Source organism: Bactrocera oleae, chromosome 3, assembly GCF_042242935.1.
Source record: "Bactrocera oleae isolate idBacOlea1 chromosome 3, idBacOlea1, whole genome shotgun sequence".
NCBI lineage: Eukaryota > Metazoa > Arthropoda > Insecta > Diptera > Tephritidae > Bactrocera > Bactrocera oleae.
This window is the reverse complement of record NC_091537.1, coordinates 60427532-60448954: the sequence shown is the minus strand read 5'-3', so window position 1 is coordinate 60448954 and position 21423 is coordinate 60427532. Positions and strand designations below refer to the sequence as shown.

Below are 21423 nucleotides of genomic sequence, written 5' to 3'. Positions count from 1 at the left end.
TTTGCAATAATTTATGTATATTTTTCAAAATTTATTTAACACACTTTGCACATATCACATATTCAAATCACTTAGTTGTTGTTGTAGCGGAAAAATTCTGTAGAATTCAGATCTTTTAGCTGTAATTACCAGTTCACCGTATTAAACATTTTCTTATAAAAGAAATATACTGAAGAAATGTAACAGTCACAATTTCTTTTGCGCCGCGATCTGATGGTATGGACCAATATCGGAGATCGCCGAACTCCTTTCCGTACTGACGGCCTTCGGTCGCGCTTCAAAAAAATAACCCTGATCGGTCCAAAATCGGGGTGTTCATAATTCAAAGAGTGAACTCACAAAATTTAGTCAAAAAATGTTCGAAAACTTACATTAGTTTATTACCTAAGGTTGACACAATCAGTCAATATTTTTCACAGGCCGCAATATACGATGGGGTATGGATGAAGTATTTTTCGACTCTAGCTGACTTTATGATATTTCAATGAAATTAAGTGGACATTACACAAATATAATGTGACTTAGTGCTGAATATGAATGAAATCGGTCTTAACCTTGTTCTAGAGATATGAGTCCTTAACATTAATAAATTAAACCCCTTTGGTTGAGTTTATACATACATATATCATATGAGATGTATTCGAGGTAATTAGGTTGATCTTAATATAAAGATTTTGGTCCCGAAGCAAAATGTAGTAATAAGACTAAGTAAGAAATACGACCTACAGATAATTTAATAAGATACCAAATATTATTATAATCCATTCACAGTTTTGACGAATAATGAATTTTGCAATTCTTTAATATAAATATCTTAGCCCCACGAGAGTATAAAATGTCAGTTACACTCGTACGCAGCTCTTCCTTACTTGTTATTTTTATTTATATGTTTAAGGGCCTACTATCAACAACTTATGGTAATTAAATTGTTAACTTAAATTTGATATACCGATTAAGTTCGAAAACCAAAGTAAACCTATATTTCAGTAGTATTCTCGTTTTTCTACAATTTTTACAACTACAAACTAACTTCAAATTTATAGTTAAAAATTCAAAAGTGTGTATGCTTAGATCCATTAAGAGAGTCATAATATCAGTATATATTTTATAATAAATTATTTTATTCTTAAAATGCCAACCTTTATTAACACATTTCAAATACAGCGTTAGAATATAGATACATATGTATGTAGATATATGTACATATATGTATGTTCAATCTGACGTCACGAATGTGCATAAGTAGAACAAAGTTTAATAATGTTGCAGCAAACCACCATAATCATATATTTTTATTTCTTTTGTTTTTGGAAATTTCTGTAACACTTTAAGCAAAATTGTGGTTTTACAAAGATTTATTCCTAATCCATACTTCAAAATTTAAGTTTAAAAGTTTACAGTTTTTACCTTTGTTATTTTGAGCCCACCGGCAATTTATGAAAATGCATTCTTTTCGAACGGCAGTTACTTATGCGCTGTCCATATATTCTTATTAAATAAATCTTGAGACTCCAACGAATTAATTCAAAATTCTTTGCTTGTTTTTATATTTTGTTGTTGGGCAAAATGTATTTATTTCTGTGCAAAAAGTTATGGATAAATATTGATAAACGAAGTTAAAGTTGTACAAAAGTAAAAATCGACGACGAAAAAATTTTACTTTTAGATATGCAATGGAATGAATATAATTTAAAATAAATTTAAAAAACATTTTAATCAATAGAAAGTTATGTGTTAATATTACATGTAATCACTACATAAAATGTTGGTATGCACAATTATTTGCTTCTTTTTGTTTCACAACGATTTAGCAAAGATGGTATTTAATACATATGTACGCGCTTTGTAAGTGTCAAGCTTTCATATTCTTTCACTATTTTATCAATATTTCGCTGTAACAGTTTGATTGACTGACTAAGCATTTGTAATATAGTAGTGTGATTATATTGTATATTATGCGCATTTTTGATTCATCTTCTCCTTACATAGGACATCATATCATTACTTTGAATACATCACCGTGCACAACGGAATCTCTCTTTTTAGTAATTATATAATCTAAACACGTTTACTGATCCTCATCACCAAGTTCGTGTTTAATTTTCGAAAAATCAAAGTCTTCACCAGTACCTCTTTTAAATATATCCAATACATCCAAACAAGTAGTCTCGAAGTGCGTAGTAGCGTCATAAGATTCCGAAATAAATATCTGCGAATCAATGCCATTATCAATTGGCTCCAAATAATCAGAGATCGTAATAAACTTTTGTGCAATGGGTTCCAGCAAATCAAGTCCTGGCTTAATTTCATTCTCTGGTTGGTCAGATTCTACAGTAGTCGATACCATACCAACAAACCAGCCTTTAGCAGCTACCTGATGAGTATAGCTAACCAAAGATACATATATGTCCGATTTACGTCCAACTTGCTTTTGTGGAATGATTATCTGAGTAGATAGTGCGTCCTTGGTGTTCGCAACTGGGTGATCCAAAATGCAAATGCAACGAATTACTTTGCCCTTCTTGCGTACCTACACAAATTATATATTTATATAAAATATTTGGTAAAACTTTTAATTTTTAAAGCAACTATAAGGTAAAAAATTAGTTTTCAAATGTCGTTTTAATTTATACCCTATTACGGATTCAATTCAATTCAATTTCAGAACAACCACTTTTTTTTGGAATTAAGAACGTTGCTGTTAACTATAGATGTTAAGAAAAATTTAAATAGTATGGAACGTTTTTATGCGCATTAAAACTCAAATGTACTCAAAAGAATGCATTCCTAGGGACAGTGAATGTATCGATTCTTATGTTCACAATATTTCCCACAGTCCTTTAATTTTATATTTCCTGCATCCACATTGCCTCGTCCAGTTTTGTAATTTTTTTATGCATTTATACAAAACTGATTAATAATAATAGTTCTAAATTAGTTTAAACAGTTTATTTATCCGTTTACCATTTTTTTAATATTTACTCGAAATAAATTGCCATAAACAGCTTTCAAGCATTTGTAGTTTTTTGATTTTCTGGTTAGAAACAGTAATAGGGGATTAAATTTATGATATTTTACTATGCCCAATTTTTTTTCCCCATAAATTTAGAGAGATATTAAATTTTATCATCGTGTTCTTACCCTATCAGGCACATAGCTGGGGTCACAATAGACTTGCTTGCATTTCGCGACTTCATCTCCCGAGCGCACACCCACCACTTTACCTCCTTCGCCCAGGACAATTTCATCAATTGGTTTATCTAACATATAAGTTCCACCATAAATGGCAGATAAACGTGCAAACCCTTGTGGCAATTCACCAAGTCCATACATGGGATACAAATACGGCGATTTTCCATACCGAGCCAAGGAGTCTGAATAAAGCTTTATACGACGAATTGTATTCGCTGCTGGCTCATTCAAATACTCGTCATCACGGAAAAGAGCTAGCGCGTGACCAGTGAAATCTTGTGTATTCTTATCCAAGCCAAACTTGTCGTAGAGTGCCTGCATGTTTGACTTAGATGGGTCGAAGTCTTTCCAGGTTTTTGGATCATCTTCTTTAAAATCCTGTACGTAAACTAAGAAATTACGGAAACGACGTTTTTCAAACATTCCTGAAAGAAATAAAATGCATAATTATAGAATATGTATATTACTACAGTAGAGGCTGATAAAAGCTGTAATCCCATAACGACTTAAAGTTTTATGTCCCTGCTGCAACACGCAGAGTTATCTTCCTTTTCGGATTAATAAATTATGCTAAGCTTTTAAGGGCGTCAGACGCTATCCAGCCATGTCAACCTCAATTACATGCAACTATGTGAGTGCCACGAGTGTGTGGCACGTACATAAATACATATTTATCGGTATGTCTGGGCTGGTTAATTGCAATTTGGAATTAATTTTTGTTGATTCAGTGTAAGTTTCGAACAACAGCGGTTGGGGCTGCAGCGACAAAGCAGAAGACGTTTTAGCTTTCTTTTGCTTTGGCTTTGACTTTTGGGGCATGTCATTGCAAAATGGATGAGTTGAGCAGCTTTCAGTTGCCACACGGGACCTTAAAAAGTTAGGTGCTTCTTAATTTTTTCGAGATTTTTTTTATTTTTGATATCATTTTAACTTCTTACATGTCGATTATATTTACCATATGTACATACATATATGTATGTATGTGACTTTTTAACTTTTAACTTAAAAACAGGTAAGTAATACTAATTAGAATATCGGCCGTAGCCTATAAGGCCTTAGCTGTCATACAAATATTTTTTTCATTTTAGTGCAAAATGGCTGAAAACGCTAAGAAACGTCAACTCTAGCCCACGAGTTCATCAAAGAGTAAAATATTACGAGTAGACAGTTCATCATTTCAAGAGGAATTCAATGCCCTCTTGCTGGCTTCAGACCAATCTATCAGTGAAGATGATATTGATGAGTTGTTGGTTTCCGACAGTTTCATGACCAAGATGAAGACTTAGAGGAGAATATTCCAGAACTGGATAGCAGCAATGAGAGGAGGAAGGTAGCATCGATAGTTTTGATAATGCCACGCCTCTTTCGGAATTACGAAGGTCGAATTTTTATTACGGGAAAAATGTTAATAAATGGTCTAAGCAGAGAACTTGAAACAACGAGAAGGTGCAAATTGAATTTTGTATGATGCTCGATTGGTTTGCTGAAAAATTGAGATCAAGGAGTTCACCATTTTCTGTAATATTTGCTGTTATTTAACAGAAATGAGAATTTATAACAACGTTCTCTGACATATTACGTATCTCTCAACATAAAGAGAAAAATGAAATGAATGAGAAAACAAAAACTACAAATGCCACTTCACATATGCATGATTATTTATTTCCATATAAACGATTTTTATGATGAAAAATTGATAAAATTTGATTTTTTGCACAAATACTACATTGATAAAATGTGAAAGATTATGCAAAAAATTATATTTTACTATTTTCATAATTTTCTAATTTTAATTGTTACAGAATTAATAATTTATGTATGTACATATGTACATCAATATGTTATATTATATAATATAATAATATAATATATTATCACTCATCAATAAATACATGTGAGCGCACTGCTCTATATGTAAGTATGTATGTACAAATATGCGTATGACCGCGCAAAATAAGTAATGCATACACAAATCTACATATTATACATTTAAGCGTACAAATGTAAGTACGTCAGCCAATAGAAAAAATACAAACGTTGTTATAAAAAAACAACAATTGTCTCAAATAGCATCAGCACCAGAAATCAATATGGCAGCCAAATTGACAAATCCTAAATTTGTAGTAAATCATACACCAACAACATTTTCATTCATGAACGCTGGCGCACAAGCAATAAGCTAAGTCGTTTCATTCATAAAAGCAAACGCCTTACACATCCCCCCGAACATGCGTTTGCCTACAAGCGTCTTTTCGCGACGATGGCAAAAGCTAGAAATTATAAATTGAACATCTTTCTGATGTTCCCTCTAGAAGGGAAAAGTGACAACCCTGCAAACACAGAAAACAATGACAAAAGTGGCAACAAAGCTTTTGTCGATTTAAAATATTTTTCCGTGGCTCGCAATAATCTTCAATATGTATGCATGTTCATATAAAGACATACATATCTACAATGATTTGTAGGCAAAGCTGTTAGAGCAGCATGGGAAGCGATGACAATCGGCGAGCGTTCGTTTATTTTTCGGCACATCTCGGATTTTCCACCAACTACACAATGTTGTGACGCTTTGTCGCGTCAGTCCTTCGACAGATTGACTCTTTGACATAAAAGCAAAAAACGTGTCAACGGAGGTTTCACATGAAGAATTGAGTGTACATATATACATACAAATCCATACAAATGTGCAAACGACATAATATATCTAAGTACATATTTACGTACATAATTACTTTTACACATGCATTTGAAAAGAAAAATTGAAGCATGAATGTGAAATGCCGACGGCAAAACACAATTCTGTGCTTTTGTGAATCCATAATGGTGTCAAGTAAATGAATTATTTTAAGAAATATATCAAAATATGTTTAAATTATTATTAACTCACAATAAAGTAAAAATGAATTAACATAAAATAATTTAAAAATAATAATAAATAATAGTTCAATAAAAGGGAATATATTTCAAAGGGCATATCAATATTCCCAGTTTTGCTTACATATTATATTCTCCTCAATATTCGTCGGTTGGTTATGTTAAGATTCACGTATGTTTACAGATTCACCGCTGTTATAAAAGCGAGAAATGTTATTTGTGCCTCCAAATTGACAGACGCGGATCCTAAAGACCCTATCACCATTTGGCATACATTATTTGCCGAAGAAATGCTTCAACAAATATTGACTTGGACAAACCGAAAAATTTCTCCTTATATAAAATAAAGTTTGCTCGTCAGAATAAACCTGAACTGAAAGACATAGACATGACTGAGCTGAAGGCTTTTGTGCTGAAAGGCAAAACGATGATAAGTTGGCAGCTATATCCTTCATTTTCAACAAGTTCGTCAACAATTCTCAAAAGTTATACGAATTGAGTGAATGCGTCAACAAAGATGAGATGTTATTGAAGTTTTGAGGAAGAAGTCACATGATTTCATACGTGAAATACCAAGCGAAGTTTAGCCCAAAAAAAATAGAGATATTCAGTCAACTTTGTTTGGATTTGCAAATCAAAAAACTATTTGCTCATATGTGCCTAAGAAGAAAAGAGCTGTGATAATTGTGTCCTCAATGCATCATGGAAAAGTAGTTGATGACGATTCTAAAAATCCAGAAATTTTTCTGTATTGTAACACAAGAAAAGGAGGCGTCGATGAAGCAGATAAAAAATTATCGATTTTTTCCAGCAGCCGCCGAATGAGAAGGTGGGCAATGGTATAACTGCCTATATAAAGTCATTAGCCCGTTAGCCCTTTCGCTACTGCTACCCCAAATGCAAAGACGTGTTGAGTGCAGTCAATTACCAATGGCACTACGCCTAGTGATTAAGCGAGTACTGGGTGATGGTGGGGATATGGTTGAAGAAGATGTCCAAAGTCCTGAAACTAGTCAGGGAAAGCGAATTTCATGCAGTATTTGTCTGCCCAACTGCAATCTTACCATCTATACTTGTAGACATAAGTTGCTTGATTAAGAAACAGTTGTACTTGTTTTATTTGGATCACATCAATGTTAGCCGCGCGTAAGTAAAAACAATTATCTGTCACTTAAGAACGTAAGATTTTAAAAACATTAGATAAAGGCGTTTTGGCGAATAGATTGGCCATGGATTTCCATGTTCCCGAAGTCCTAGAGATTGATCCTTACAATGAAGCAATATATGCTAAAAGACGCTTATTAGATGGAATGAGTACGATATAAAGTTCTTTAACAAACACATTTCACATTTTCTTGAACCACGAGCGGACATTCGGATAAAAGGCTCCACCAGAATAAGGAAATTTTCAACCCTCGGCTGTACTTTTAATAAAAATTTGGTTTTGATATTAAAACTCTATTTATCAGGTAAAATCGAATCTTACAATTTATATACAAAATAAGGATTAAGGCAAATATAATATATACCTTTTATGAAATGTGTAATGGAGTCCGACCGACAAATCGGTATCTGCTATTTTTGACAAATTCTTATGTCTCATACCATGTTTTCTTCCTATTAAAATAATTTTAAAGTTTAAAATATTTTTTTAATATATTCAACGTAATAAAACTTTGTATCAAGCAACTCAGTACTGGCCTTATGATGTTGCAAATAAAGTTAGAGCCTTAACGATAAAACAGAATCTTCAATGGTAAACACATAAGTTGACAAACTTGCGGTTATTAATACAAATCCATAGTTACTTGTTTCTACGGTACTTGATCCTTTCTATAAAGAATTTTTTTGAATTAGAGAAACTACAGTATAACTCACATTAGTGAGCAGAAACAACTGAAAAAACAGCTAGGAAATGTAAAGTCGGGATGAAATATTTATTTCGTATCGAATAAGAAAACGTTATGGAACAAAGTATTGAACGTAAGGCATTTTTAATAAACATTTAGGTATGTATATATATATGGTCGGCAGAAATCCTCCACTGAACCCTCCCCGAGGGTGCCGACTGGTAATAGATACCCCAGTTTCACGACGTAAGTCACATGAGTAATCTAGCTAAGGTCAAACTTCTTTTCAGTGTGTTCGATGTTCCTCAATAGCACAGCATACAGATAAGGAGCCTTACAATGGTCGCGGGTACTATAAAGGGCTAGATCAAGGTGTCATGCGACCCATGCTGAGGATCAACCGGACTGGGGGAGCTTACGGATACCTGGCGCCCTCCGTAATATGATAGCCCTACTTGCGTAGCGGGGGTTATGCGCAAGCGGACACACTTTCCCCCACACTCGTGGGACTATTTATGAACCAAAAAATAAGAAAAACAAACTAAACCCGAACAAAAATCGGAGAGAGCCCGGATCTCCCCAATAAAAGCCGGAGCGGGCTAGTTGCTCCCAAAAAAGAGCAGCGTTTGGAGCGAGCTCGGCAACAAGCATCAAGAAGACAGGAGCGAAACTTAGCCCAGATGATAAGGCAAGCACAAGTAAAGGGGCAGAAGCTAAAGCTGCCCCAAGAATGTAGCAGCGCCGGAGGCAGTCAGATCCAAACCCTGCAGCCAAAAAACCGGCTGAGAAGCAGGGGGAGGGGGGAGATGCCAAAGGGGCTGCTGCTGGAAGTGCATCTGCCAGAGAGTGGCCTGCATTTAGCATTCAGGACCCGGCAAAGGCAAGGTATGCGGAGAGACGATGCGTCGCATACCTATTGATGTTAGTGGAGGTGCAAAAGCCAACCAAAGGGGAGCTAACCAAGGAGCTCCAAGCATCGATTGACTGCGCGAGAGCAGTCATACCCAATTTTAAGCTAGAACCTCCAGTAAAGGCAGCAAAGCGACAGAGGTCAGCTGAAGAGGCTAAGCCGTCAGCAAAACGACCGAAAACAAAGGCCGTAACGCCCGAAAAATCATTTGCAGAAGTGGCCCGGAACCGAATTGTCATTGGCGTTCTGGATGAGGGGGACCCCGTAGGAAGAATCCCCATAGCCCAACGGAAATGGGTGCAGGCTGCGCTGACAAGTCTGGCGCTGGAAGTGCTACTTAGCAATCCAGGTCCGCCACCGTCATGCACGTCAAGGCATTTGACGATAGTGTAGCAGAATCTGGCGTGGAGACCAAAAGGGCCACGATGCAGATTCTGCTGTTACTTACAAAAGAATCCATCAAACCGCTGGCGAAAAGTGGCGGGGAAATAAACTACGGATTCACGAAAGTAAGAATTACACCGTACAAGGAAAATAATGGCACAATCGGTTGTTGTTGTTGTAACGGTTACCTAATCCCCGTTTGGGTGATAAATTCCAGATTGGTTGTCGTCGAGGTCATCTAACGAGAGGCCCAAGAAACGAGCTGTTTCGACGGGGTCGGACCATAAAGGAGGATGTTAGATGAGTGGGGTTCGTTGGGCATGCAAAGAGGTGTTAAGTGTCATGCGGAGACTCATTGCACGCAGGACATGTGTTTGATATGTCTAGATCTATTCTGGGTAGGTAGGAGTTTAACCTGCTACAATATCCAGAACAAAGTTGCGCGAGGGTCACTCTGGTTTCGCGAGGCAACTCGAGCTCTACGTCTGCTATAAGTGGTGGTTTGACTGCAGGGGAGGTTTCTACAAAAACAACCCAGCAGAAACTGCTTGGAGAGGAGCTCGTTATGTACCTTAACCGGAAGCATACGGGCCTCACTGTGTAGGTGTTCGATTGGGGATATCAGGAGGCATCCCGTGATAGTCCGGAGTGCAGTGTTCCGACAGGTCTGGAGCTTCTTCGTCTGCGTAGCACTACATCCAGGCGACCATATTGCGGCAGCATAGCTTAGGACCGGCCGATTGCCTTGTATGTCGCTAGCAACATTTCTTTGTCTTTTCCCCAAGAGCTGCCGGCTAGCGATTTGAAGATTTTGTTGCGGCTCTGTACTTTAGCAGTTATCGCGGTCGTGTGAGGAGTGAAGGAGCACAGACTCTCTAGTGTAACGCCTAAAATTTTAGGGCTGTTTACCGTCGGAATTTTGGTACCATCGACTGAAATGTTTAGATCCAGTCTGTACTCCTTCGTTTAGTTCGTAAATATGGTCGCTGTGGATTTGGTGGGCGAGAGTGTCAGACTCCTTGCAGAGAAGAAGCGAGAAAGATCAGAGAGATAGCCGTTTACTTTCGAGCATATGCCATCGATTCCATTGCCCGACGTCAATATCGTGCAGTCATCAGTGTACGAGGTCACGGAAATTCGCTCTGGTGGTTGGAGTTTTGAGATGTAGAAGTTAAACAGTAAAGCGGAGAGGACACCACGGCGGAACCCCCTGTTTAATTCTTCTCAGTTTGGAGTTTTAACCTCGAAACAGTACGGATAAAAGCCGACCGCTTAGGTAGTTCATAGTCCACCGCTTCAGCCCTGGAGGAAGCCTAGATTGGTCGATGTCCTCAAGTAGCGTTGTGTGATTGACTGTGTCGAAGGCTTACGACAAGTCCAACGCTACGGGGATCGTCCTCTCACAGGGTGGCTTTTGGTTTAGGTCATGAACTATCTGGGCGTTTATGACGCTAAGTGCTGTGGTGGTGCTGTGCGCTTTTCAGTAGCCATGCTGATGTTCTGCTAGACTCAGGTGGTGAGTGAACGTCGGGAGTAACAAGACCTCAAGTGTCTTCACTACTGGGGAAAGGAGAGTTATCGGACGATAAGACTCCCCTTTGTTGGCGGGTTTCCCTGGTTTCGTTTGGCCTTTTCGGTTGTTGTTGTAGCAGCAGAATTCCGACCTTGTCGGAAGAAGTGTGCAATGTAAACTGCCGGCTAAAATAGCTCGCGCACTTCTTCGGATTAGGGGAGGCATGGCCATCGAATTGAATTTCAACCCGGTCGTCATATCTCCCAGTCCAAAGCTTACTCACAAAGGTGGAGAGATTGCAGGACTTCAGGTGCTCTATCCATTTTGTCCGCTAATGTTGATTTACCATTTGCCGAATCTCCAAATTGAGATCCCTTATTCGGGGATCACAGAGATCGGTATGGCGTAAGGTGTCGCGCTCGTTTGCTAATAAAGCTGCTTCGGCTGGTAAATTAGGACGGAGTTCCGGCGGTATGAAGCGAGTAGCAGCGATCACCTTGTGGAAATGAAGCTCGCCAACGATGACATCCGTAGGAATGGGTAGTGCGTTGAAGGTGCTCTTAGTAAATTCTGTGATGCCGACCCAGTTAGCTTTGTTAAAGTTAGAAAAGGTGCGGTTGTCCACAGAAATAAAGTCGGGAGGTTTCTCGATCGATATAATTATGGGCAGATGGTCTGATGCCAGAGCTAGCATATGTCGCCAGGTTATGCTATTTGTCAGACCACTGCTAGCGATAGTAATATCTGGCGAGCTATTACAGGTGCCCATAATTCTGGTGGGGCCTTCGTCATTCATTGTGCAGAACCTCAAATCGTCAATCTGTTCCGCCAGCTCCATCCCCCTATCGCTTGAGAGGCAGGAGTGCCAAAGATCGTGGTGCGCGTTAAAGTCGCTTAGCACCAAACGGTTTTCACCACGAAGTAGCGGACCTATGTTCGGGTGATATCCTGTAGGGCAACTTGTAACTGGGGGGGATCTATATATTAAATATCTCGAGCTCGACATCGCTTGACCGGACAGCTATACCCAGACATTCAAGGGTAGTGTCCCTGCGGTCGATGTCAATATCAATTAGACGATATTGCACGGTGTTATGCAATATGAAGGCTAGGCCTCCACCGTTATCTCGCTCGCGATCCTTTCGTAAAACGTTGAAACCTGCACAAATCAGAAGAGCTGAGTGGCTGTTTAACTTGGTTTCTTGAACCGCAGCTATCGATAAGCGCTCCCGGCCCATGAATGCAACTTTCTCCTCGATCTTGCTCTTGAGTCAGTTGCAGTTGAATTGTAGGAGTCGCTGCCAGTGTGAACTCCTTAGGGCCGTGGAGGTCCTATCTTAGTCACTTGACTGGAGTGGCGGCGCAGTGCGCGAACATGGTGCGGGTTGCACAGCCGTTGAGGCAGATGTCGCAGTATTGCGTTGGCAGCATGGGGCCACGTAACTCGTGGTCCACTCCCTATGTGTCTTAAGGCCTGAACAGGTTTTAAGATGGCTCAATCCATTGCATGTATTGCACCTAACCGAGGTGGAGTTTGGATGGAGCCTTCTAATGCAAACCCAGCAGTAAAATTCCTCGGGGCCCAGGTTGGACTCGATGCCAGCACGGGTCAGGAGGATACGGAGCAACCCTGCTGCTAGGCGTTGTTTCAATGACGACAAACTTAACCTAGAACTTACCGATCCAAACAGGGTTAGATCGCCGAAATAACAGCCCTTGGCCGGAAAAAATCCGGGTCAATTCCGGTAGAACCGGCTGTTGTGGGAATTCACAGGAAAAGAATCGTAACTATCGGTCGTAGGTTCATTGACGACGTATCAGAAGTTGCTTATATAAAATTATTTGTTCTGATGAGCTTCATCAGGAGCACAAGTTGGTTCAGAGGGGAGACGATAGAGTGAGGGAACATTAGTCCCGGTGGTATCACAATGGGCCTTCTATAGGCCTAGGTGCGTCGTTAGATAGCCACTCTACCTACCTACCTACCTAGGTATGTGTATTAGCAAAGGATGATTATTGTTATTGTCACACTTAACATACATAATGTTTTAAAAAAGTTATATGGATGTAGAAATTTGCTCTGTAAAAGGAAGAATAATTTTTGATCTACACATAGAAAGGCAAAAAGTTATCTTAATTTGCTGAAATTAAACAAATCCGCAAAGCTCCTATACGTAAAACAACGGAACATGCTAATAGAGTCAACATCAGAAAAAGCAAGGATGCACAAAAGAACATTTTAAATTTTGAAAAAAAATACTTTGGAGCTAAGAAACAAAGGTGAACCATATTGCACCCGATGGAAAACCAAGCAATTTAGAAAAAGTGTATACACTCTATAAGGCCTAGGTGCGTCGTTAGACAGCCACTCTACCTACCTACCTACCTAGGTATGTGTATTAGCAAAGGATGATTATTGTTATTGTCACACTTAACATACATAATGTTTTAAAAAAGTTATATGGATGTAGAAATTTGCTCTGTAAAAGGAAGAATAATTTTTGATCTACACAAAGAAAGGCAAAAAGTTATCTTAATTTGCTGAAATTAAACAAATCCGCAAAGCTCCTACACGTAAAACAACGGAACATGCTAATAGAGTCAACATCAGAAAAAGCAAGGATGCACAAAAGAACATTTTAAATTTTGAAAAAAAATACTTTGGAGCTAAGAAACAAAGGTGAACCATATTGCACCCGATGGAAAACCAAGCAATTTAGAAAAAGTGTATACACTCTATAAAGTATTTACGTTGTGAGTGCTTAAAAGCTTTTTAACCCTTTTAGTGCCGGGAGCCGATATATCGGCTCGGGCCTTGTAGCGGTTTACTATTCGCATTGCAGGAGAATGTGTTGTAATGTTGTTATAATGCGTTATAATTAATCTAATTTCATTCCAAGATAATTACAAAAAATAATTTTTTGTTTGAACTCTTTGTGGACGACGTTTTTCCTATCGCTTGTAAAACTGTGAGGCCGGTTTTTTTGGCATAGGCATCTTTATTTCGCCCGGAACTAAAAGGGTTAAAGTTCAAAAATCCAATAATTTAAAGTATGTCATTTTTTTGATTTATACTGAATTTTACCCTTATATCTTTCACTTTTATATCCACTAGCACAAATTTGTTTATACACATCTATTTCATATTAAATAGTACACCAACAGCTTTAAATCATAATTAAAGATTTTCTTAAGTACAAAAACTAAATAAGTGTTACATATATAAAAAAAAATTGAAGATTATACCGCATATGCACATCTCATAACCGTGCGATGGGTAACACAAAATCTTTCAGAATTTCCCTACTTTTTATAAATTCAGGCGTTGGATCGACCAGGTTTATTTTTTTTTTTGAAGTATGGCCGATGGCTGCAAAAGCAGAAAGGATTTTCACGCGAAAGAACTGAGGGCATCCCGTTGTTGGATCGGGCAACGTTATTTTTTTTTTAAACATGGGCGAAGGCCACCAATGCATGCATAAAGGAATTGTAAATGAAAAAATTGAGGACAATTCCGGCTCTATGTCGCAGAACCGGCGGTTTGCAAAAGATGCTATACCTATGTTCAAGAGGTGCTTCTTGAGCCTGCAATGGCCGGCGTAGAACGCGACAAGTAGCCGGAATTTGTTTCTCGGGAGATTATTTATGACTTTAAACCGTTTGAGGTCGTAACCCCTATTAGCAGCCTGGCATGGCCCATGCTTTGAAGTTGCAGCCAATCCCTGCCTACTCTTTCCTCCTTACGGAGGAGCTCTTTAATGGTATGTTGACCAACCGCTATAAATGGTTCCGGTCCTACCATTTTTGTAGAGGCTGCAGAGCGAACCAACTCGTCAGCCAGTTCATTCCCGACTATACCCCTGTGGACAGGCACCCAAATAAGGCGCACTCGGTTGTGCTCTGATAGGCTGTTCAGCCGTTCTATGCACTCTTGCACTAGTAGCGATTTGACCTCAAAAGCGGAGATCGCTTTTAGTGCCGCCTGACTATCGCTGAGTATAGTAATACTTTTATTGCGATAGTTGGGTTGTAGGTTTATCTCTACACACCGACTTATAGCATAGACATCGGCTTGGAAAATGCTCGGGAAACTTCCCATGGGAATGGAGAGTTTGGTGCTTGGCCCAGCGACCCTTGCAATCCCCTCCGTCGTTTTCGACCCGTCGGTGTACCACTTGATAGTGCTTTCCCTTAGCAGCAGGTCCAGTGATGAATCATTCCATTCAGACTTGCTGCCGAGGGTAACTTTGAACTTCTTAGTGAAGTTTACTACTTTGGTAATGCTGTCCTTCGGGAGAAGGGCCAGTGATATTTCCTCACTTAGCGTCTTCATCTGCTGGGATGAGATTACCTTCCCTTTTCCAACTCCCTTTGCTGTCATTTTGAGTGGAGTCTGTTTGGCTGTCTGTTTGATTACCAAATGTAGCGGTGTAAGTTCTAGCATGACTTCCAGTGCTGAGGCCCAGGTATTTGACCGGCCATCTCCACCACTCTGCCATCAAGAGATATATTTCTGAGGCCTGGCAGTGACCTCCGTCTAGTGAAGGGAATGATTGTAGTTTTAGAGGGGTTGATGTTTAGGCCAACCCCAGTACACCATCCCTTTGTCCCCCCCCCAGTCACAGTCCCCTCTGTACGATATCGCAGAGTGTGTTTTCGAATTTACCCCTAGCTAAGATAACAATGTCATCCGCATATCCCTGACAGCGGATTCCATTGCTAGTTAGCCGCTCAAGGAGATCGAATTTGATACTTTAAGTTATATTATAGGACTAAATTAGTTTTAAAACTATATTTTACTTGCCGTCAGCGAAAATTATATTAAAATCGTCTTCAAATGAGATATACTTAACATAACATTAAATTTAATATTTGATAATTAAGACCAAGGACCAGACCAACTCCATTGATGTTCAGCGCTAAACCATTAACGTAATAATAAAGTAATAACGGAAATTATTATATGTAGTACAACAAAACTTCACATATTTTCGGCGTTAAACTAAAGTATATCCAATATTATACGTTTAGTTAATTTTGCTAAGATATCTTACATATTGACCGATATATGATATAGGAATAATGCCAAAGGAAGTTTTTTTTTTCGGAGATAGATTACACCTATTGGCCCAATTTTTTCTATTTTCGACATTACTACACATTGTTAACAGAAACAGATGCTCTCTGAGTTCCATTTATGTACCTCACCGGATGTTTGACAATCCTGATACTAGTCATATGGGGGCTAGGGAAAGTTTCCATCCGATTTTATCCATTTTAGGCACTCAGATGCACTGTTAGAAAAAAAGGCGCCCACTTCATTTAATTAAGACACTTTACTTTCATATTAGGTATATGGGGACTAAGGGAATTATTGACCTGGTTCGATCCAATTTTGATACACCGGCATACTATTATCATAAAACGATTTCCTCCGAATTTTTATAATATATCTCACAGATTGAGCGATATTTTCGATAAAAGGTTTGCAAGAGAGACTGGGGTCCACATATTCGGTACATAGGAAATTGAATAGTTTTGGTTCGATTTGGACAATTTTTCGTCATAAGGTGGCACACTTTTCTGGTAAAGTTTTATTCCCTTACATTTATTGGTGCTTGATTTGTATACTGGAAAGTGAAACACTCAGATGGAATTTAAAATTTTGTTATATGGGAAGTCCGACTTCGCTCATTTTCGCACTGTCACATAAGAATATCAGAATTATATTACCTACCGAATTTGGTTAAAACCGGTTGAGTAGGTCCCGAGATATGGGTTTTATCCTAAATGTGGGCGGGGCCAAGCTCAAAGTCCCATTTGTCAGCGGCTCTAAGAAAGACCCCTTTTATCAAATCGGTTGTAAGATTTTATGCCTCTAACGTATTTATTTATAGATTTATCGCACTTTGAGTAGTTTTTAACAAAACCGTGTGGGGGGTGGGCGTAATTATTATCCGATTTCATCCATTTTCACACTATATTATATATAGTTATTATAGCTTTAGTGAATTAGGCGATACGTACATTATACTTATTAAGTTCGGGCCACGCCCACTTTTTCAAAACTTTTTTTTACCGCAGATGCCCCTCTAATGCGATTCGTTATACCGAATAACAGCTTTGTATCTTATTGTGGAGCATATTTGAGGCTATTTATTAGTTTTCGATTAATGTTGTTTTATCGGCGTGGCAATAGTCTGATTACGCCCATCTCCAAACCGTCTTACGATGCCGAGAAACATGTATAGTTGCATCAAGATATCTCAATTTTTACTCACGTTACAGCATGCATAGACGGACAGACAATCACTCACACTATATATAACGATTATATTATAACCCTATATCAAACTCGATTAGTTTTGGGTGATACAAACAACGGTTGGGTGAACAAAACTATTATACTCTGTAGCAACATGTTGCAAGAGTATAAAAACTACACGTTCAAATTTGTTAAATTTATGAAATATATTTTTAATTTCTATCAGCTCAGGATGCTATTTTGAAATTTACCCTTTTTTATTGGCAAATCAAAATTTATAAAATTGGTTTTTCTTATTCATATAACTCACACGAATTTTGGGAAAACAATTTTCCCAACAGCAAAAGGGGTACGTAGGGATATAGGAGACTCTCCTGATTAAGAAAAAATATATATAAGTATATAGTTGCCGTTGACTTATGGTTTTTGTGATATTTGCATTTAAAGTTCAAAATTCAACTATTTGCAGTGCGTGATTCTTCGATTATGATTTAGCACTTATATTTTTAACTTTTATATTCACTAACACTTCTCTAATTCGTTTCTCACACTTATTTGATATTACATAGGGGTTTAAAATAGGCTTTAAAATAGCGTCCCAGGAGCGGGGATAAAATGTGTATGGGCGGATAGAGGAGGTCCTCCAGATCATATTCTTTATCTGGAGAATCTCCTCTATCCAACCATTCCCTTTTTAACCCAGTGTTATTTTTTTGAAGCGCGGCCGAAGGCCTCCAATGTAGAAAAAAGTTGGACGCGAAAGGCATCACGACCACCCTGGTGTTGGATCGGCCAGGGTTATTTTTTTAAAGTACGGCTTTAGAATAACGTCCCAGGCTTTCCGGGATAAAATGGGTATGGGCGGATAGAGGAGATCCTCCAGATCAAGAATATATATAGATATAGCCGCGGGAAACTTATTCTTATCTTCGAGATATTTACGTTTAAAGTTGAAAATTTCAACTATTTAAAGTACGTATTTTTTGCGATTTAAAATGAAATATACCCTTATATTTTTCACTTTTATATCCACTAACACTTGACTAATTCGTTTTTAGACATTTCTTTTATATTAGATGCTGCAAAAATAGCTCTATTTCAATATTTAATTCATTCTTTAATTTTTATTAATTTTGACAATAACAAAATGGTTGTGAATGTCAAAACCCCAGTGTTGCCATACTAATATATTTTGTAAACGAAGAAAACTAAAATAAACAGAGAGATTATACCCTAGATACAGGAACCAACGGAAAAAGAATTTCTGTGCGTAAAACCCGTGGTACACCCCGGTGTTGGACCGACCAGGGTTATTTTTTTGAAGCGCGGCCGAAGGCCGCCAACGCAAAAAGAAGTTCTGCGCGAAAAATATTTTGATACACCCCGGTGTTGGACAGACCAGTGTTATTTTTTTTGAAGCGGGGCCGAGGGCCGCCAAAGCAAAAAAAAGTAATATTGTCATAGAGGGTACAACATAATACTTAACATCAATGCTCTGTAATAGTTTATTTTTCTAGGTTTTGGATTCCTGTATTTGGGGTATTATCGGTTTTCAGTTCAATTACAAAAGATGTCGATAAGGTAACACTGGTTATATGACAATTTGCAACAGTTTTGTTATTGTCAGAATTAATAGAATTTAACAATAATTTAATTATTGAATTAAACTATTTTTGCACTATATAATGTAAAATAAATGTGTACAAACGAATTAGGGAAATGTTAGTGGATATAAAAGTGGAAAATATAAGTGTATAATTCATTTGAAATAGAAAAAATGCTTACTTTAAATAGTCGAAATTTTGAACTTTAAACCCAAATATCTCGAAAGCTATAGGTTTCCCGCGGCTACATCTATATATATTCTTGATCTGGAGAATCTCCTCTATCCGCCCATACCTATTTTATCCCCGAAAGCCTGGGACGTTATACCAAAGTTTTCCCTACTATAAGTTCCCGGCGGCAATAATGGTATATATTCGTGATCTGGAGAATCTTCTCTATCCAACGATACTCCTCTTAACCCTGAAATCGTGGGATGTTATACTAAAGTTTCTCAGTTTCCGGATCTGGAGGATTTCCTCTCTCTGCCCATAATTTGATTCCTATAACTTTAATTCAGCATTTAACTTAATCTGGAGAGCCTACTCTATCCGTACATATCCATTTCTAAATTCGTGGGATGCCATTCTAAACGCCAGCCATTCTATCATCAAAGTTGTCGTAACTTTACTTTCTCAACCTTGTATATAAATTCTGAATTACGACTTTGAAATTATCAGTTGTATTTCCTAGTTATATCAATATATTTTCTTTTGTGTCCAATATATCGTTTGTGCAGACTATGGCTTCGTTTAACCGATCCGTCTAATCTGCACCCCTTCCGTCCAACGAAAACGAAAACGAAATCGTTGTATAAATGGTCGACGCCGATACGTGTCACGGCGATTTACCAGCGAGAAAAAGTAACGAATACACAAAAATGTATGATAGAAGTATACGATGACGGAAACAAAAGAAATCAATGTCAATGATTTGGAGTTGTCGCTTACGATTTTACTTTGAGATATTATATATGTTTCTACTCACCCATTAAATCAGAAGCTAAAGCTTCTTTCTGGTCAACTGGGACTTTGGCAATTTTTCCTCCCTTGTATACATAGCTTCCTTCAATGGATTTGAACTCAAGATAGCGGGTCACGCCCGTATGGATTAGTAATTTTACAAGCTGACCATTAGCCATAAGGAACTTTGGTATGAGATCAACATTCCAATCACGACCTCGCCCATATTTTTCACCAGGAGCTTCAAAGTTAAAACGTTGGAATAGTTCCTCCAATGGTGTAATTGAGGCAGACTCGCCGCCATAATACTTATTTCGGTCGATATGCAAAACTTTCTTGCCCGAAACAGAGAGCATTCCACTTAGAATGCACTCCTTTAAACCGGTACCTAGCACAATTGCGTCGTATTCTTCATTCATGATAAAAATATAATACTTTTTTAGTCAAAATATTATTATTTTAAATAAGTCGATTTTTTCTGAATATATGACGGAAGAAAACCCGAAGACCACTTTTCGCCACTAACACAATCGAATGTTCAATAAAATTTTCTACTCGTCGATGGAAATTTGCAAGTTTAATACAAGCAGAAAAGAGATGCCGCTATATAAAGAAAATAAGTTGACTTTCTGTTTATTTCGTGGGCCAGAGTTTACTACACTCTGGCAGAACTAATTGAAAAGTATAGGAGACATACACATCTAAAAAGCATATTGTACAAAAATTACTTACGAATAAAGTAATTGAATTTTATCGAATCTCTACTTTGACTGTATGCCAAACAGTAAAAAAATTCTGACAGATAAGTGATTTTTTAAAATTATTTGTGGTGAATTCAAATGACAGTTATGCATTTACGAAGAAACGAATTTAAAAGAACCCTTGCATACAAAAAATGTATGTGCTGAAGAATATACTTAAATATGTAATTCTTAAGTATATAAAAACTATTTCTTTAAAGTATTTGTTCATATATTAATATCAAGACATGTAAACAAGTATACATATCACATGCAAATAACTTAGTAGTGGGCTAATATTTATATCGTAATTAGCAAAGCAAATATTTAATAGTTTAATTACCAAGACGAAAGTTCAAACGACGCAATTGTGTTTGTTTTGAACATTGTATAAACCTATAGCGGTCTTTACACGGTCATTTTTGTATGCAAACATGGTATGATGCAAAAAAAACTGGTTTTCGTTTAAACGGTCGAACATGCAATCATACTTTATTTCTCTGTTATTTGTGAACGAAGCAACATCAAGGATGAAATGACATGAAGCAGGGATAATGGGATGCCAACTCTTTCCAGTGTGAGAGCGCCTCAAAATTAGCGTTTTTTATAACATTATCCATTGTAGCCAGATCGGACAAAATAATAATTTTTGGGAATTTAAATTAAAATACCCATCATTTATAAAGATTAAATGTTATTATACATGTATCCGTTAAACATATGCAGAAACTTTTTATACTCTTTTTTTGTGATTTTGTGATATATTAAACAGTTGATTTTTGAACTTTCAATACGTAATCAAAAGAACAAATGTATTAGCTCTCAATTAAAAAATGTTTTTAAAAATTTTCAATTGAAAATCAATACCACTTAGCATGACATCATAAAAGATATCATCACATACATTTCAATTTCGCGTTTTCTTTCATTTTCATTGTTTTCCAATATTTGTTATTGATCTTCAACAGCAGCACAAATCTCTCTGTTTACATATTTTTCTGTACGATTTTAATCTGGCCGTCCCTCTTTTTCCAATTGCTAAACGTCAGACCTACTGAACTTTGACAGTTGTTTGAGTTCAGTAGGTTTTGACGTTTATCAATTGCGCTCTCATTTCCAGTGAGAGACATC

General features: G+C 37.5%; 1 protein-coding gene across 1 annotated transcript; it reads right to left on the bottom strand.

Annotated features, from left to right (window-relative positions):
- Positions 1-1101: 1101 nt before the first annotated feature.
- Gdi (GDP dissociation inhibitor) lies at positions 1102-20128 on the bottom strand. The gene is made up of 3 exons (XM_014240743.3): positions 19578-20128; positions 3142-3617; positions 1102-2530 (listed from the first exon to the last, which is right to left on the bottom strand). The coding sequence occupies exons 1-3, from the start codon at positions 19969-19971 to the stop codon at positions 2069-2071; spliced, it is 1332 nt and encodes a 443-aa protein (XP_014096218.1). The 5' UTR covers positions 19972-20128; the 3' UTR covers positions 1102-2068.
- Positions 20129-21423: the final 1295 nt, after the last annotated feature.